Source organism: Palaemon carinicauda, chromosome 23 (genome assembly GCF_036898095.1).
Source record: "Palaemon carinicauda isolate YSFRI2023 chromosome 23, ASM3689809v2, whole genome shotgun sequence".
Lineage (NCBI taxonomy): Eukaryota > Metazoa > Arthropoda > Malacostraca > Decapoda > Palaemonidae > Palaemon > Palaemon carinicauda.
The window spans coordinates 89,317,973-89,337,972 of NC_090747.1; the positions used below are offsets into that span (position 1 = coordinate 89,317,973).

Sequence of the window (20,000 nt, forward strand, 5' to 3'; positions counted from 1 at the left end):
TTTCTATGCATTAATGTAATAAAGCATTTAACTTCAGGAATAAAATAGTCCCCTACATAATGTATGAATCTTGTTTTATATATGGATATCAAATAGTAAACTATATATTACTATATTCAGAGGTAAAAGTGAAAGCGTAGTAATAAGTTGAGAGGTACGATAAGGAAACGGTAGTTCTTCCCTACTTCCTGCATTTTCATATAAACGAATAGTTTTGGATTCATACCTTAATGGTCAGACCACGATTCTATATCGAATATTTTTCTGGCATGTTGTACAATATATGAACGTTTGCACAAAACTTGTTTAATATACAAATTATTAAAAATGTGCGTTGATCACATTTTTAGGAGTGAAATTAAAAACCATGTATTTCTGTTCCTATGGTAATGAAAAGTTCCCAAAATTTTCAAGTTTTTTGTCTCGCATGACTATTTCATCATTGTGTCACCGTTGATATTTGTAGGGTCATGAATATTGATCATGCTTATGAACAGAGAGAGAGAGAGAGAGAGAGAGAGAGAGAGAGAGAGAGAGAGAGAGAGAGAGAGAGAGAGAGAGAGAGAGAGTTCTCAATTCGCAATAGTTTGAATTTGCAATGATCTCAACAAACACAACCTTTGGCCTGGTCTACTAGGTCACAGAAAACAACAACAAAACAACAGGATGTTGTGTATGTGTTAGTGAGTTTGTGTGTCCGTGCGTGTGTGTGTGTGTGTGTGTGTGTGTGTGTGTGTGTGTGTGAAGCATGCTATAGGATGACAGAGGCGCCACTATCTATTAAGGAGACGAACGGTCGCCAGTGTAGCCGATTCAAGGCTGAATTCGAGGCGCGCTTAACTAATCCCTGTGACCTTTCTGTTGTTTATAAGTTTCATTATGTTGTAAGGTCAATATTTACCGCCATTCATGTGCGTGTATCATCACCTCTAGTCCTCTACATCCCATATGACAGGATCCGTTCGCGTCGCTGATAAAATCGGCTGTTAATTCGCCACTACGAAGGATGGCTGGATACAGGAAAGAACCAGTGATGACCAATGACACCTTGGTTTCAGTGTGGCGTTTTAAGACGAAATTCAACAACGAAAAACTGATGAAAATGTGAAGGGAAGAGGGCTAGAAGTAACAGAGAACCACAATTAAAGCCTAAAGAAAATATCTGCAGTGTCGAGACCATTGTAGCTAGTTATGCAGATGAAAACTGTCTTCGTGGGATGAAATCTAATATATATAAGGTGAAAAAGATGCGGAGAGTAAGAGGATTACTAGCGCTTGTTTGTTTTAATTATGCTACTTATGCGCAGTTACGAGTAAGTATGCACGACGCAGAAGAGTGCAGTTAACTGATAATACTTCGGGCAATATGATGCCCTCAGTGCAAGTCAACTAAGCAATGAGTCTCGGTACAACGGAAAGCCGGTAATCCTATGCATAAGTACTGCGACCTCATGGCATACGGATGGCCAGTGTTAGTTGAAGTTACAGTTTATGCGTGAAATATTATTACAAGAAAACGACACATAAGAGATCGCATGAATTTTCAATTTCTCATTTCGAAGTTTTTCTTTTATCTCAACAAACCTCAAGCGAGTTGCAATTGTTTCTGACGTCATTTAACGAACGGGACACCAACTAATTTCACCGATACACAAAAGAAAAAAGAAACCATCGACTATCCGAGCAGCAGCAGTTCTCTCTCCCCACCTACTCCTCATCTTTCAACTACCAGAACCCCTTGTTGCCTCACTAGAGGGGAATTGTCACTGCAGAGCCATAACCTCCCCCTTAGCCTCGGTTCTCTGGTGGTGGTGGTGGTGCCTGTGGTTCGTGCGGCAGTCTATGAGGCAGTGACACTGGTGGTTTCTCCCCTTATCGACGACACCATGAAGATCCTGCTCATCTTCTTCTTCTTCCTGACTTATCTCGACAGGTGAGGCACTTGGAACGTTACCTACAAAGTCGACCTTGCAAAGATAGACCAGCTTTTTCGCAAAGAGCTATCAGATGGTGTATGTTAGCTTGTTTCTAAGCATTAAAGGATGAATCAATTGTTTACTCATGATTGCTTTACAGATTAAACCACAGATAAAATTATTCTAGCATTGAAGTAATTCGTATTATCTTCAAGTTTGGGGGCAACCTTTTGGCAATGAGTTTAGAGCTTGCCAATAACTATACCCCAGTGCGCCATCTTTGCTGAAGTAATAATGGCTTCCACTTTACCAATTGAACTCTCGTACTCCCAACTAACCTCTTGGATGTATCTACCAATACCCACTGCTACCCTTTATCCATTAAATGGCCGAACTGCCTCAACTAACCCGCTGTTGCAAGTTAAACCAACCGAAGTCATACTCCCGGTATTCAGTCAGGATTTGCTTACTCTTTTTATCCTGACTAGAATAGGGCTTAGTACGCCCTTCATCGATGTGTGATGCTGGCATTCTTCTCTCATTTGTGGGTGAGAGAGAGAGAGAGAGAGAGAGAGAGAGAGAGAGAGAGAGAGAGAGAGGGGATGTCTCTCTAAATAAAACTTGCTAATCAAAATAAGCCTCTTAGTAAATTAAAAGTAACCATTTATAACAATCTATTCTTTTTAACAGTTTTCAGCCCTTATTCATAATCAATTATTTAATTGTATTTAACTTCCGTGATTATAAGCTGAACAACATTTGTTCGAAGTCTCATGATTAACAAAAAGAGATTCCTATTTTTTTGGACTAAATTTTAACATAAGACCTATTACTGCATATCAGACGAAATAAATGATTCAATTTTAACCTAAAACTCTTTGCACACGAGGGGAGGTTATAAAGTACAGCTGTCACACATCGTAAGCAACCAAATGTAGACTGGTCACATGTGCCCATACATATGCCATTTCACATGTCAAATGTACTGAATGAGATCCAATGAGTAGAAGTAGAATGTGAATCTTGTTACCGAGCGTTCTACCAATGGACAAACGGACATGAATGAAAGAACTCACAATATGTCACTTTGGTTTCGTGATTTTCATTTAATTGGAATTCTGTTATTCATGGCTATTGAATTTAGTTCAATATATGAAAATTATAGTATAAAGAATTGATTTACATTTTAGAAAGTTAGTTTCTGTTTTAAGTCATCACCATGAATTACCAAGCAACCGGGGTTCAGCTCGGTAAGATAATCTTAATCTTTCACAGAAGAAGGAAGTATTTATAAAACAATCAAAATAACCTTTCATTATAAAGTATTGAAGAACAATTTCGGCACAAAATATTGTAAGATTTATATTTCTTAATGGCAATGACTTTTCAAAGGCATAACTCATGAACAGGCGGAAATACCCTTCCAACTTCTTTCTGAACCCGAAAATACACTTACGCCCCACTTTATGATATTATTATTTAACAAAGTTTGCTAATAACACTCTCTATAGAGCATACTGTACTAAAAAAATAAATCTATTACCAACCCCTTTTTGTGACAGCATCTAATAGATTATTTAACCTTGATTACACATTCCATCTATGCAGTTTACCTAGATTCATCATGTACATTTTGAAACAACATAACCCAGATACACCAACAGGTTGCTTAACCTAACAATATACCTTTATGAAATATATTTTCCATTCATGCTCTTCCTTGGTCCTGTATTACGGAAAATCTTTAATCAACTTAATTCACGCTCCTTATTTTACATAAAATTATCTTTTCAGTACAGTCCTGTTTAACCGAAAGTATACTTTATTCAAACACATAGACACAACATAAAAGGAGGCTTATACCATACTATTATGTCGGCTGCTGACATTGGTTCCTTTTTATCTTTGCAGGGTCTGGCCTCTCTCGTGTATACCTTGCCGCGAGATCACGTGTGAACTTCCACCTCGGTTGTTCTCGTGCAACTGGGGATTAGCACTTGATATGTGTGGTTGCTGCTATGTCTGTGCTAAGGTAAGTGTCACACAGGACAAAGATTTTAAGCGCATAACTGTCTGCCTCGAGTGAAAACGTGTTTATGTATGTGTATATATACATATATATACACACACACTATATATATATACATATATATATATATATATATATATATATATACAGGTACTGGAGATGGCCTAACGATTGATTTAATAATAGATGGAGACGATTTAATAATAGTAAAACAAGATGTATGCAAAAAATATTCTATACCTACATCTTTGGAAAACTATCATAAAAAAAAGAAAAAAAAAAAAAGACTTGAAAAATTATTGCCAGATAAATTTTCGCTCAATTATATATACAATATTTAAAAAGATTATATTAGGCCGAATAGAGAACCAGCTCGACTTTAATCGACCATGAAAGCAGGCAAGAGTTAGAAGTGGGCATTCATCAACTGACCATATCTATGTCATCAACCAGCTAATGGAAAAATCAACAAAGTAGGACAATCCACCATGTATGGCACTTATAAATCATGAGAAAGCTTTTGATTGTCAAAACTTCAACAGCAATGAAAGCCCTTCTAGGCAAGGAATAGAGGACTCATATGTTAGAACACTTAAAACAATATATGTACGGAAAATACAGCAAACTTACACTACATGAAGATAATGAGTAAAATCGGATTGAGAAAGGGGTTAAACAGGGAGACCCCATCTCTCCTAAATTATTCACAGCGTGCCTAGCAGTAGTTTTTAGGAATTTGGTTTGGGAAAATGTACGAATTAACACTAATAAGGAATACCTTAACAACTTAGGCTTTGCAGATGACAGTTCTATATAGTGAATCATAGGAGGGACTGAAAAAGATGATAGATTCGAATAAACAAGCAGAAATGTATGGATGAAAATGAATGAGTAAAAATATAATGTTCATTGAGAAAGCAGAGAGACAACAAATAAGGGTTATGGACGAACCCCTAGATTGTTAATGAATATATGTACTTAGAACGGACAGTAAGTGTTTCCCCAGGACATAGGACAGAAATTAATAGAAGGATAAGCATGGGATGCTAAATTTAAGATGAAAACCTTGAGATAAAAAGTTACAAAATTGGCCAATGCATATACTATACTTTTATATTCTTAGAGATTTATTGATATCCTTAATAGCACTAATCCATTTACAGCATTCTAAATTGTGTATTTAATTCAGTTTCCGGAAAGAAATAAAGGAAAAAAGAAACGATAAAATCAACTTTTCAAACAATGCTCCAACCCTTCTTCAGTGTCTTGCTATGGGACACTCTTGGAGACGGTACGCTTTGTAGCTAGAACGAATGCTAACAAATAAAGTAGTTCCTTTTGATTTATGGACTCGTAGATATGGGTCACTAGACTGCTATGGAAGGCATTACTTCCATGAATGACGACGGGTACATATCTGTTTAAGAAGATGACAGAGCAACTCTCTCTCTCTCTCTCTCTCTCTCTCTCTCTCTCTCTCTCTCTCTCTGTCACACACACACCTGTCCTATTCCATTTTTAGGAGTTAAATTTCAAGAACCACGTAATGGCTAAGTATTTTGGTGATATACGCACGCAATAGAGATAAAGTCTTTACATCTATCTGAAATGTTTTTGTTTGTTAATTTTCTTTATATTTTTGGGTTTTCTTCATTTCATCTTGAACTTACTTTGAAAAACATGACAATTTGGGAGCTTTCAAGTGATCGTTTGCATATTTTGGATAATAATAAAGGACGCATCAGTCCGTTAACCACACAAGACTCATAAATCCAATTTATTCATAAAATATAGAATTTGTCTTGAAGTCGTTTCACTGTGCACATCGGGAAGTAATCCTCCTACGCCAGCTCCCTTACAAACAAGGATGGCATTAACGAAACAGAAATCCTTTCTGTTGAATCCTATTATCCTTTCAGCAGATGGTGTGCCTAAGTAGCGGGAGCAAATTCAAACGTCCGTCTCCTCTTCCCCATCACTCTTCCTCCTCCTCCTCCTCGTCCTTCTCCGGTGTCATAAATAATCGAGTAAAGCATAGTAATTCTTATGGAGCCACGATCATAGATCTTAATGTTCCTTAATTTCCTCGCAGACGACGTCGACCATTGACTCAGACGAGCGGGAAAGTCAAGGCGTTGTTGAGTTCACTTATTTGTTGCGTTGCCTTCAAGTTTGGTTGTTGCCAGTGGTAATAGAAGAGATCCTGTCCTTTATTTACTTCGAATAAAGTTCAACATAAGCAATGGGAGTCCAACATTGACGTTACTGCCCCTATTCGTTATTTTTGGCACTCCATATTCACCCTATTCCAACGAGTTGGTGGTCTTGTTCTGATGCTAACAATACAACGTTAAACCTCCTGGTAACAGGATGACTTGATACCATGAGAAAGTATTTTGTTGCAATGACGGCAACAAAATGTTAATGTATCATATCAAAATTCACCAATGGAAAATTACATAAGATGAAATAAAATAACTATCTCATTATTATTCCCAATTACGTCTTTAAATCACACTAATTTGGACAGGGAAGATCCGCGGGAACGGAACCATGGTAAGCAATTGTCATATTGCCAAATGCTATGTCCTCCTATTAACCTGTCATCATATTAAAATGAACTATAACCTTTCACCAGATGTTACACTATCACTTGGAACTATGGCATCATCTTACCAAGGGTTATGTTCCCAGTTTACAAGGAATTATGCCATTCAACAACCATGCTATATACAATCCTATTGTCAGGAATTGTGTAATTACCGCGTGATACGCCATCCTATCGCCAGGAATTAGGACATCCGATCCCCCAGGATATGTCATCCTCTTACCAAGAATTGTATCCTTCCATTACTGAGTGATATACCCTCATATAAAGCCTTGAAAAATTTTATCACCAGAAAATGTGGCACCGTATTGCCAGGTATTATTCAGCTTGTTGCCATAAATGATTACATCGTAACTGATAAACAGTTCTAAAAATTAGTGAAAAAAAAACAAGGAAATTTTTACCTTTTTCAAATAAATTGCGATGAAGAGCTTGACAACCGACCTTATTCAGCACTTCTATAAAAAGTGTACTTTAGCCTCTACCATGGTCTTCTACTGTCTTGGGTCAGAGATCTCTTGCTTGAGGGTACACTCGGGCACACTATTCTATCTTGTTTCTCTTCCTCTTATTATTTTGAAGTTTTTATCCTCTTGTTATTTTCAAGTTTCTATAGTTTATATATGAGAGATTTATTTTAATGTTATTGTTCTTAAACTTCTCTTGTAGTTTTTCCTTATTTCCTTTCTTCACTGAGCTATTTTCCTGCTTTTCCAACTAGTGTTGTAGTTTAGCAAGTAATATATATATATATATAATATATATAATATATATATATATATATATATATATATATATATATATATATATTATCATTATCACTAACCAAGCTACAACCTTAGTTGGAAAAACAGGATGCTATAAGCCTAAGGGCCCCAACAAGGAAAAATAACCAAGTGCAGAAAGGAAATGAGGTAATAATTAAATTACATGCGGAATAAGGAATAATTAATATAGAATATTCTATGATTAGAAACAACGTTAAAATAGATGTCATATATACAGTGAACTATGAAGAGACTTTTAAGTCAGCCTGTTCAACATAAAACACTCACTGCAAGTTCGTACTTCTGAAGTTCCAACGATTTAACTGCCTGATAAGGAAGATCCCTCCATAATCTGGTCAGAGCTGGAATAAGACTTCTAAAACACAGAGTAGTATTGAGCCTTACGACGGAGAAGGCTTGGCAGTTATAATTAACTGCATGCATAATATTATGTGCAGGATGTTACTGTCTGGGAAGATTTAATGCAACGGATGATCAGAGTAATGGAAAATCTTATCACGCATAAAGAATTAACTAAACGACGGAGACAGAAATTAATATCTAGATCAGGGATAAAAGATTTAATAAACCACTAGTTCTTGTACAACCAATTAAGATGAGATTTAGCAGCCTTTAGACCAGACAGGAGAACAATACTCGAAATAAGGCAGAATGAGAGAATTGAAATACTTCTCCAGAATAGATTGACCACCAAAATTTTAAGACTTACTCAACAACCCATTTTCTTGAGCAATTGAAGAAGAAACAGACCGAATTGGTTTTTCAAAAGTGAATTTGCTATCAAGAATCACACTTAAGATTTTAAATAGTAGAGTTAAAAGAAATATCATCAACGCAGAGAGCTGGATGTTGAGGAGCTACTATCATTGACCTACTTACAATCATACTTTGAGTTTTGTTAGGATTCAACTTCATGTGCCATAATTTTCTCCATGCACTAATTTTAGCTAATCTCTATTAAGGGATTCTGCGACCTCAGATCTACATTCAGGAGATGAAATAGGAGCAAAGAGTAGCATCATCTGCAAATGCAACGAGCTTATTTTCTACACCATACCAGAAATATTGTGAAAGGTAATGGGCCAAGAACACTACACTGAGGAACACCAGATATCACATTCCTATACTCACTATGGTGCCCATCAACAACAATTCTGCATTCAATTACTAAATAAATCAATAATGATGCTCGGTAAATACCCACCTACTCCCAATTTTGTTAGTTTGAAAACAAAGACCTCGTGATTAAAACAATCAGAGGCAGCATTAAAACAGAGTCCAATCAAACGAACTTCCTGAGCACAATCAAGGGATTTCTGTACAGCATTGTAGATTGTAAGAAGGTCATAACATCCTCCAAGGCCCTTACAAAAGCCAAATTGTAAACTAGGGAGCAGATGATTACCTTCAGCATACTTACTTAGATGTTTTTCTAAAAGATTTTCAAAATCTTTAGATATGGGAATTATGGAAATTGGGAGGTAATCAGATGGGGCTAGAGTTACCATAAAAACATTCACTCAATAGAGTATCATTACCAATAAAACAACCTCTTCTTGCTACTTCCAAAAAATAAGACAACTTAGGACCTGATACATTATTTATATATATATATATATATATATATATATATATATATATATATATATATATATATATATATAAAAGGAAAAATACCATTTGGATCAACACCTCCATAAGCATAGAGGTCTATTAGGAGTTTTAATTTCATGGGAACAAAAAGCTAAACTAGCTAGGAATGAGTAAGATCGGGTTTCCCATTACTCTTATTGTACAAAACACACCAGCCAAAAGAGTTTCCTTTTCTGTGGACAGTGGGTGACAGAGCGTCTGGTTTACCTAAAGGAGGAACTGTAAGTCTATACCAAATTGGTGCAAATTTAAGGGTGACCACTACTTGTGTCCTTGGGTTGTACCAAAAAAGCGTTTCTTTTAAGTTTAAATTGTATTCCTTTTCAGCCGAAGCACAAATTCCCTGAGTAACAGCTCTTGGCTGAGTATAGTTCTTCCAAGTAAAATCTGAATATTACCTTTCCAAAGATGATAATGCATAAGACTAAGAAAGTCTAATGGTATCTATATTTAAACAGAAAGGTGCCATCATGGAATGTGGTAACTACAGGGGAATTAAACTAACAGAGCATGGTTTGAAAGTTTTTGAGAGGGTACTAGATGAAACTGCAGTATGGATTCATGAGGGGGAGAAGGTCTGTTGATGCCACCTTTATAGTAGGGGAGTTACAGGAAGAGCCTGGAGAATGCTTATGATAGAATATTAAGAGGTGATGTTTTGGTGCTTGAGGAAGAGGAAAGCCCCGGAGAAGATGGTTAGAATGGTAGAGATTATATACAAAAGAACAAGGACAAAAGTAAAATCATCTGTTTGAGAAACGGAAACTTTTGAAGTTAGTGTTGGATAACGCTAGGGGTCAGAATTAGGCCCGTTTTCATTTGTGCTGGTCTTTGATGGGTATGTGAAGAGATTAGAAATGAATAGTTGTGGCAGTTGCTATGTGCAGACGATTTGGTGATATACTGCTGAACGTGAGGAAGAATTACTGAGAAAGGTTGTAGAACGGCACAAGACTTTGGAAAGGGTTGTCTTGAGGGTGAATGTGGATAAGACTGAATCTATGGTGAGCAGTAAGGAAGGTAGGGAGAGGATAGCCATACATGACAATAGAGGCTCAGTTATAAAACGGGTAGAACAATTTAGATACTAAGGATCTACTATAAGTCAGGAGGGAGGATGTGAGGCTGAGTTGAGAATAAGATAAAAATAGCATGGGGGAAGTGGAGGGAGGTAGCAGGAGTGCTATGTGATAAGAAAATCCCACTCAACCTAAAATTCAAGATCTATAGCACAGTAATGAGACCAATATTAATGTATGGGTCGAAACTTGTGTTCTAAGCTGCAATAAAACTTCTAGAATACTGTGTAGTATTGAGCCTCATGATGGAGAAGGCCTGGCTATTAGAATTAACTGCCTGCCTAGTATTACGAACAGGATAAAATTGTCCATGGAGATCTGAATGTAAAGGATGGTCAGAGTTATGAAAAATCTTATGCAACATGCATAATGAACTAATTGAACGACGGTGCCAAAGATTAATATCTAGATCAGGAATAAAAAATTTAATAGACCGTAAGTTTCTGTCCAACAAATTAAGATGAGAATCAGCAGCTGAACACCAGACAGGAGAACAATACTCAAAACAAGGTAGAATGAAAGAAATAAAACACTTCAGAATAGATTGATCACCGAAAATCTTAAAAGACTTTCTCAATAAGCCAATTTTTTATGCAATTGAAGAAGACACAGACCTAATGTGTTTCTCAAAAGTAAATTTGCTGTCGAGAATCACACCTAAAATTTTAAGTCATACAAATTTAAAGAAACATTATCAATAATGAGATCCGGATGTTGAAGAGCCACCGTCCTTGACCTACTTACAATCATACTATGAGTTTTGTTAGGATTCAACTTCATACCCCATAATTTGCTCCATGCACTAATTTTAGCTAAATCTCTATTAAGGGATTCACCAACCCCAGATCTACATTCAGGGGATGGAATTGATGCAAAGAGAGCAGCATCATCTGCATATGCACCAAGCTTTTTTTCTAGGCCGAACCACATGTCATGTGTATATAGTATGAAAAGTAATAGGCCAAGAACACTATCCTGTGGAACACCGGATATCCCATTCCTATACTCACTATGGTGCCCATCAACAACAACTCTTTGAGATCTATTACTTAAAAAATCAATAATAATGTTAAGAAACGACCCACCCACTCCCAACTGTTTGAGTTTGAAAACAAGGGCCTTTTGGAAAAGATAGCTTATATATATCAACAATATAACCTTTTCAAATATTTTATATTGGCAAGTAGGTACTTTTTAAACAACCACATCTCATAAAAATGCAACATTCCAGTAAAAAATTGTATCTGTTTAAACACACTTAGCTGTTTTCATTGAAAAAAAATCAATTATTTGCTTTCTTAAAATGTTCAATAAATACCTTTTTAGCCATCATAGCTGGAACACCATCAGTGCATAACTTATTATAATAAGGATGTAGAATTTAGTCCTCCTTTGTGACATTGCTTATTGAAGTTGTTAAAATGTCTGTTCCTGGTGTCCTTGCGTTAAGGTTACCTAAGGGAAGCTGTTTTTCATTCAATCAAAACTCATCAGTAAAAGCACAAATAAAATATTTTTATGGCAAAAATATGGAGCCTGTTGACTCACCTAAAACTAACATAGATCGCAGTGAGGAGATGGACAAAACAGGAACTCTCTCGTCCATCATACGTTAAACCACTCACTGCAACTAGCAGTTTTTCTTTGTCAGCTACAACAGCTGTTGCAGCTGACAAGGAAAAACTGCTAGTTGTATTAAGTTAGGATTAATTGAATTCAAGGAAAAATTGCTTCCATTCTCTGGGAGGTACATCACTGAACACAACTTTCCTATTGTCTGTGTGTACATATTTGTATGTGTGTACATACAGTAGAATGATTTCAAACACACAATATTCAGTGTCAAAGCAGAAATATACTATACATACTGTTCATATATCAAAGGCCGTAGAAGGCCGAACTTGATGGTCCAGAAGGCCATATGCAGGTTCCCCATCCCTGGGTTAAACGATACTACACTGGATCCTTCTCTCTGGTTACGATTCATTTTCCCTTTGCCTACACATACACTGAATAGTCTGGCATATTCTTTACATATTCTCCTCTGTTCTCATACACCTGACAACACTGAGATTACTATACAATTATTCTTCATCCAAGAGGTTAACTACTGCACTGTAATTGTTCAGTGGCCACTTTCCCATTTTCTAAGGGTAGAAGAGACTCTTTAGCTATGGTAAGCGGCTCTTCTGAGAGGACACTCCAAAATCAAACCACTGTTCTCCTTCGGCAGTGCCATAGCCTCTGTACCATGGTCTTTCACTGTGTTAGAGTTCTATTGCTTGAGGGCACACTCGGGCACAATATTCTATCTTATTTATCTTCCTCTTGCTTTGTTAAAGTTTATATAATAGATCTTCATTTCAATGTTGTTACTCTTCTTAAATAACAATGTTAATAATAATAATAGTAATATATATACATATAAATATATATATATATATATATATATATATATACATACATATAAATATATATATAATATATATATATACATATAAATATATATTTATACATATATATAAATATATTTATATATATATATATATATATATATATATATATTTATATATATATATATATATATATATATATATATATATATATATCATAATCTTTCCGACCATTATCCCTACATTAAGGGTCGGTTGCCTGATGCGCCCTCAATAATTTTTTCTGTCAAGCGCATCCTCTTCCATCAAACCTCTTCTCTCCATACCATCCTTCACCTTATCTAGCCATCTAATTATCTGCCTACTTCTTGATCTTCTCCCCCTTAACAAGTTCCTCCCAAGCCCTCCCCACCATATATATATATATATATATATATATATATATATATATATATATATATATATGTTGGGCTTTTGTCTTAGTCCATATGTGCCAGGTTGTGAGAAAAGTGAAGAAGAGTGGAATGAGTTCTGGAATGAATTAACTAGGTGTGTAGAAGGACTGGGTAGTAGGAATTATGTAGTTGTCATGGGTGACGTAAATGCTAGAGTGGCCGTTGGAGAGGTAGAAGGTGTCATTGGGAAGTATGGCGTACCAGGTGAAAATGAGTGGTGTGAGACTGGTAGATATGTGTTGAGCAAGAGATGGTGATAAGTTCTAGCTTTTTCAAAAAGAAAGATAAAAACAATGATACATGGGTAAGAGTGGCAAATGGAAGAGTAGTAGAAAGGGCGTTAATGAATTATGTGTTGATAACTAAAAGAATGTTTGGAAGATTGAAAGACGTGCACGTGTTTAGGGGTATGGCTAACGATATGTCTGATCAGTTTTTGGTGGAAGGAAAATTAGTTGTAGCAAAAGAGTGGGGGAATAGAGTAGGTGGATGTAAAAGGGAGCTGGTGAGGGTTGAAGAGCTAATAAAACTGGGGGTAAAAAGTAAATATCAAGAAAAGTTGAAAATGGCATATGATGAAGTGAAAGTAAGAGAAACTGGTAATTTAGAGGAGGAGTGGAAGTTAGTAAAAGAAAATTTTGTTGGGATTGCAAGTGATGTGTGTGGCAAGAAGTTTGTTGGAGGCAGCATGAGGAAGGACAGTGAATGGTGGAATGAAGAAGTGAAGGTAAAAGTCGAAGAGAAAAAGAGGGCTTTTGAAGAATTGCTGCAGAGTAATAGTGTAGAAAAGTATGAAAGATAAAAAGAAAAATGTGGAAGTACAGTGCAAGGTAATTGAGGCAAAGAGGACAGCTGACCTGAGGTGGGGTCAGGGATTGGGTCATTCATATGAAGAGAATAAGAAGTTTTGGAAAGAAGTGAAGAGTGTAAGGAAGGCTGGTTCAAGAATTGAAAAGACAGTGAAAGATGGAAATGGAAGGTTGTTAAAAGGAGAGGAGGCAAGGAAAAGGTGGGCGGAATATTTTGAAAGTTTACTGAATGTTGAGGAAAATAGGGAGGCAGATATAATTGCTGTTGCAGGTGTTGAGGTGCCAGTGATGGGAGATGAGAATGAGAGAGAGATTACAAGAGAGGAAGTGAGGAGAACACTAGATGAAACGAGAGTAGGAAAAGCATCTGGTATGGATGGTGTGAGAGCTGAGATGTTGAAGGAAGGGGGTGTGACTGTACTTAAATGGTGGGTGAGATTGTTTATGTGTTTTGTGTTGTCAATGGTACCAGTAGATTGGGTTTGTGCGTGTATTGTACCACTATACAAGGGTAAAGGAGATGTGCATGAGTGTTGTAATTCAAGGGGTATTAGTTTGTTGAGTGTAGTTGGAAAAGTGTATGGTAGAGTACTGATTAATAGAATTAAGGATAAAACAGAGAATGCAATCTTAGAAGTACAGGGTGGTTTTAGAAGAGGTAGGGGTTGTATGAATTATATTTTTACAGTTAGGCAGATATGCAAGAAATATTTAGCAAAAGGTAAGGATGTGTATGTTGCGTTTATGGATCTGGAGAAAGCGTATGATAGAGTTGATAAAGAAGCAATGTGGAATGTGATAAGATTATATGGAGTTGGTGGAAGGTTGTTGCAAGCAGTGAAAAGTTTCTACAAAGGTAGTAAAGCATGTGTTAGGATAGGAAATGAAGTGAGCGATTGGTTTCCGGTGAGAGTGGGACTGAGACAGGGATGTGTGATGTCGCTGTGGTTGTTTAATTTGTATGTTGATGGAGTGGTTAGAGAGGTGAATGCTCGAGTGCTTGGACGAGGATTGAAACTGGTAGACGAGAATGACCATGAAAGGAAGCTAAATCAGTTGTTGTTTGCGGATGATACTGTACTGGTTGCAGACGCGGAAGAGAAGCTTGACCGATTAGCGACAGAATTTGGAAGGGTGTGTGAAAGAAGGAAGTTGAGAGTTAATGTGGGTAAGATTAAGGTTATGAGATGTACGAGAAGGGAAGGTGGTGCGAGGTTGAATGTCATGTTGAATGGAGAGTTACTTGAGGAGGTGAATCAGTTTAAGTACTTGGGGTCTGTTGTTGCAGCAAATGGTGGAGTGGAAGCAGATGTACGTCAGAGAGTGAATGAAGGATGCAAAGTGTTGGGGGCAGTTAAGGGAGTAGTAAAACAATAGAGGGTTGGGCATGAATGTAAAGAGAGTTCTGTATGAGAAAGTGATTGGCCTACAAAATTCTGTAGAGATGGGGACCTTATTTAAATGAAAAGTGCTTCATATGAAATTAGGTGATATAAGGCAGGTAACACGCGCCATGTGTATTATAGGTTTATCAAAGTGTTGAGAAATCTTGAGAAAACGCTAATAGGATATTTTCTCACAGGACTCCATCTCCATCCCCGATTCAGAAGATCAAAAGTATGAATAGTGCTACCTCCCCTTGAGGTGATGGAAGAATTCAGATTGTGTATTAATTAATGTCTGTACAAGAGCAATTTCTATAGCAGCGTAATGACTTTATTTTTTGTCTTTTTCAGGGAGAAGGTGAGAAATGCGGTGGACAGTGGGGGTGGCATGGGCGTTGCGGAAGAGGGCTGTACTGCCGCGTGGCGCCCACGCCCACCACCCATTCGCGTCCCCACACAGTTTACGACAACACTGGGACATGTGTCAGACCTAACGACACCATCGGAGATAAGATCTCTAATCTTCTCACCTGGATTTCTTCTCTGTTTCGGAACGCTGTGACGGGGGTCTAGCATAAAGCAAAAGTCATCAAGAGCGTCATTATTGTACTAGCATAATTAGACGAGAAAGTAGAGAGAACTGTAACGGGAGGCTCTGGTTAATTACAATTTTTGTTAGCATTTCATCGACAAGAGCTATAATGAAAAATGGGAAATGTGAACATCCGTACTGTAATAGTTTATATAATAGACTTTTCGCGGAGTCTATGATTGCAGTGATCCATCTATAAGTGAGAAAACCCTACAGAGAAATACTTAGTTTATGGACATACAAGAGCTTTTAGAGTTGTCAAGAGAAAAACAGAAACATCGAAATAACATTCTACTCTGTTGCAAAGAATGTAAAAAAAAAATCACTAGTTTTTTACAGTTTGTGTACATTGAAGGTCGTGTTGTAATATTAATGTTACTTATGAAAAAATGTTTCAGACGGCTGCAAGCAAAACGCCACTCATTTTACAAGATAAAAATGTGTTTATAAACTCAGTTTTCTGCTCAGCAACCAGTCATTCAGATCAGAACGAAACTTAATCAAGAACTCGTGCAAGTGGAAATACGCTCATTTGATGGCTATCTTCACCATCAACCTGATAAACTTCCACGATAATTTTCTAAATACATTGTACGTGCATCCTCATTTTACACATTCATCTCTGAACGAATTTCGATTTAGTGGTCTAGTTTTTCTTTCTCTTCTAAATCATACTTCTTCTCCCAGGCATAAACAGAGACGCACTTATCTTCAATCATCTTTTGTTAATTTTATTCACTGCTTATCATATCAAGCCACTAACCAGATCTATCTGCTTAAACCGTATTTAACGTTCCAGGAGACAAGTGCAATTCTAAATATGGTGGAAGTGACCTTTATTACTGGATGTTTTTTTTTATTTTTTTATTTTTAATGTAACCACAAACCACCTTCTATTACAACATTCACAACCAACCTATTCTAGGGAATGTTAGAGAAAATCTCCATCCTGGATGTCTTTCGAAAACTTAAATATTACGGGATACGAGGAATTGTTAAAAGACGCAAGTAAACCGTTTACAAAATCCGAATGCATAATTAAAACCTAATCTTATAACACTATTTCTTTTACTAGGAGGATGCTCCTGGTAATTAAAACCTTCCATATCCTGTGTCTAGTGTCAGATGTTTCTCCAACTTTGCTGTCATCTCAAAAGTGGTCTTTTTCGCTTTTTTTTCGTCCCGCTGCTCTAAAAATTTCGTTCTCCTTTCCCGTCTAACTTCTCACCAAATTATAGTTATATTTCTTGTGACGTATTGTTAAAGGGTCTTCTTGGATCTTTACTTTTGGCAATTTATATCAAATTATTTTGTCAGTTACCCATTTTCTTATATATGGATAAATTCTTATATACTATATCATGATTGGACACTTGCACTAAAAATAATTTTTCTTTTTTGCTTACAAATTTCCTAATTTCTCCACTTCCTTTTTTAAGTCAAATTTCCCAATATGTGCTAACAATCCTTCCTCTCAAATACACACCATTTAAATAATTATAGGAACACGTGGGAATACAGAGCTTTCCATACTTACACTAAAAATCCGAAATCATGGTAAAGTAATTTAACTTACGTCAGGTACTTTTATTATGTGTATGGTGCTAATTTCTTTGCTAAATTAATTTTCTGCTACACACTATGCCAATACAAATTTTGTCAAATATTTGTTTTTATTCGGCGTGTCTGGATATATCTTCTGTACATGATTTTTTTTTATCATAAACGCCTAATAGATATTACATGTCTAAATGATTGAACTCTGGATTTAATAGTACAAAGCTATTTCGGATTTTACATTAAAATTTTAGTGCAAATTCAAATATTTTTTGCGTTCTTTACCTCTTTTCTTATTTTTATTATATATGTTAGGATTTGAGTCTTGTCACTTTGCCTAACATTACTGGCTAAGTCTCATAACCTGGCGTTATCTAACATCACATCCAACAAGAGATATTGGTAACCAAGTTTAATGCAAATTCCATCATTTTAATTTTGCTCCAACACTAATTTAGAACGAGTTTACATAACTTTAAAAACTACAGAGCAGTAATTTTCTTTAGCAAAGTTTCTCGAATCTCGTTAAATTTGAGTATCTTTTATTTCCTTGAAATAATGACACGTAAGTTCATGAAATATGATACTTTAATTACTCACCAATCATGTAAAAGAATTTCTTTTAATATAAATGGCTCAATCAAAGTATTTTATACTTTTGTTATTCAGTTTTTTATTTTTATTTCTAATAATTGGATTGAATTTATGAATAAAGGGCTATATAGCCAAGAACTGGGGTCTGTGAGACTATTCAATGACCAGGAGTAGCTGGAGGTGAACTCTGCTATTACACTAGTAAAAATTTAAGAGGCTGGACAGGAAAATGATAAAAAGCCAAGGGGTCCGACAGAATGTTAAAGCTACCCCTAAGTAATGCATGCAGTTCACTGTATGAGGCGCACTCACAGCATTTTAACATTCGTTGACTTTTTCTTAGTCCTTTTAGGTATTTTCTTACTTTAAAATTCCATCATAACTGTTCTTTCTTGATGCTTGTACGTAAAATTCTATCTTCTTTATAATACCATCCTCTAATTGATGTATCTTTCTGGCATTTCTTATAAGTTTCCCTATCGTGATTATACAGTAGTACAAATTCTCTTACATATTTAGGCATATCCCAAGATACAATGAATTTTCACGATAAAAGGAAATTTTTTCCACTTATTCTGTTTATGAAAATCTCCTGTTGTCTCTTATCTTACCAGTTTTTTTATTCGATTATCAAATTCAATCATTCTTATTATACAATCATTTACTCTTTCCTCCATTTTCTATCTGATTTTTTTTTCTTTCATATGCACCTACGATTTTTATTACGTAAACAGGATATTTTCTTTACTCTTTTAGTGAATCTTACTTCATTTTCGTAGAGTAATAAGGTTAATAAATAATCTAGAAGTGAATTGGCTTGGATGGGGAGTCCTAAAAAAAATAAAAATAAAAATAGGGATTATCAATTCACTCCTTGTCCTTTGGTGCACATTTCATTGCCTAAACTGGAATGTTATCCCAAACATTTAAACAACATAAGATCAATTCCTTTGTGATATGGTTGGAGTTTTATTTTCCTAATCTTCCAAAATTATGTTTTTTGGAGGGGCCATGTCTCAATTCCCTCCATTCTTCACACTGATTTTGGGAGGTCGCTTCTTTCTAGCAAAATGGTTTTAATTTTTGTCATGGCAAACCCACCACTTTTTGCAAACACACCTCTTTATCATTCCTTCTCTATTTTGAAAACTTTCCTTACCCTTTTCAGAGCGTCAACAATTTTTCCCGCTGTCCCAATCTTGCATTTCTGATTGAACTTTGTTCATTTTTTTTTTTCACAATAACGACGGAATTCTCATGTCAAGACACAAAAGTAGATAACGAGAGACATAGTTCCTTGATTATCCTGGATTATTTTGGTTATCTTATCGATAGCGGAATCTGCGAAGCATCTACTTAGCTGAATGTCTAAGCAATTAACGGTATAATTATTTCTTAGGTATTCAATATTCATTTTGCACTTGATATCACTAAAATCATGACAATGTTGCGTCGCCACTATCACAACACTAATAATTTAGAGATGATTTTTATTTTGTTTTCTAATGTTATACTACAACTTTTTTTTTTTTTTATAATAGTACTTTAGAAGCATTAGTCATATCATTATCAATTATTGTTAATAAATGTAATCAGTTTTTATCATGTTTTTGCATCATAATCGCATTATATATAAATATATCACATATATCATTGATTTACATACCCATAACCATTTCATTACCTTTTAATATGATACTTCTCTCTCTTTTTGTTCCACTAATACCATAATCATTTTCGATTTCAAAATGTCAAACACCAACACATTTCTTAAAAACTATTTTCGGTGTATTTTAAATCATAACAGACAATGTTTTCCATGACATTAAGGTGTAGGTAACATTAGCGTTGTCATATTTAAGAATTTACTATTAAAAGAATAGACTTCCCTCTGTCGCTTTTAATGACAATATTTTCAGTGTAAGATTAAAGGAGAAACTACGGATTAAGCATCATGTAAACATACTTAAAAAATTGTATATCAAATTAAACATAAAATGCTTTCAATGTTATTAAAAATTCTATCCCAAAAGAATTAAAAATTTATACTAAGAATGGTATGTTCTAAATTAAATAAAGCAATTATGAACTTTTTAATTACGCTCTTTCCATCTTCCCTCTTATTACTTATGTAAATAAATG

General features: G+C 35.6%; 2 protein-coding genes across 5 annotated transcripts in view; one reads left to right on the forward strand and one right to left on the reverse strand.

The window, feature by feature from the left end:
• LOC137617211 (uncharacterized) overlaps positions 1–20,000 on the reverse strand; it is a 48,087-nt gene that overhangs the window by 25,486 nt on the left and 2,601 nt on the right. Inside the window, exon 1 of one of the 4 annotated variants that reach the window (XM_068347145.1) lies at positions 3,780–3,883. The exons of 1 other annotated variant lie outside the window; for it this stretch is intronic. The gene's annotated coding sequence lies outside the window, so the exon portion shown is untranslated. Of the gene's footprint in view, positions 1–1,584; positions 1,725–1,750; positions 1,842–3,779; positions 3,884–20,000 lie in introns of those variants that run through there. 2 more of the 4 variants (XM_068347144.1, XM_068347143.1) reach the window with 2 other exon arrangements.
• Positions 1,772–17,058, forward strand: LOC137617213 (single insulin-like growth factor-binding domain protein-2). The gene is made up of 3 exons (XM_068347146.1): positions 1,772–1,933; positions 3,828–3,948; positions 15,467–17,058. The coding sequence occupies exons 1-3, from the start codon at positions 1,887–1,889 to the stop codon at positions 15,686–15,688; spliced, it is 390 nt and encodes a 129-aa protein (XP_068203247.1). The 5' UTR covers positions 1,772–1,886; the 3' UTR covers positions 15,689–17,058.

Bases quoted from the DNA above. Each gene is read 5' to 3' on its own strand.
- LOC137617213 (XM_068347146.1), top strand. From the start codon at position 1,887: ATGAAGATCCTGCTCATCTTCTTCTTCTTCCTGACTTATCTCGACAG. The intron at 1,934-3,827 runs GTGAGGCACTTG...TTATCTTTGCAG, and splicing joins TTCCTGACTTATCTCGACAG to GGTCTGGCCTCTCTCGTGTA. The intron at 3,949-15,466 runs GTAAGTGTCACA...TGTCTTTTTCAG, and splicing joins GCTGCTATGTCTGTGCTAAG to GGAGAAGGTGAGAAATGCGG.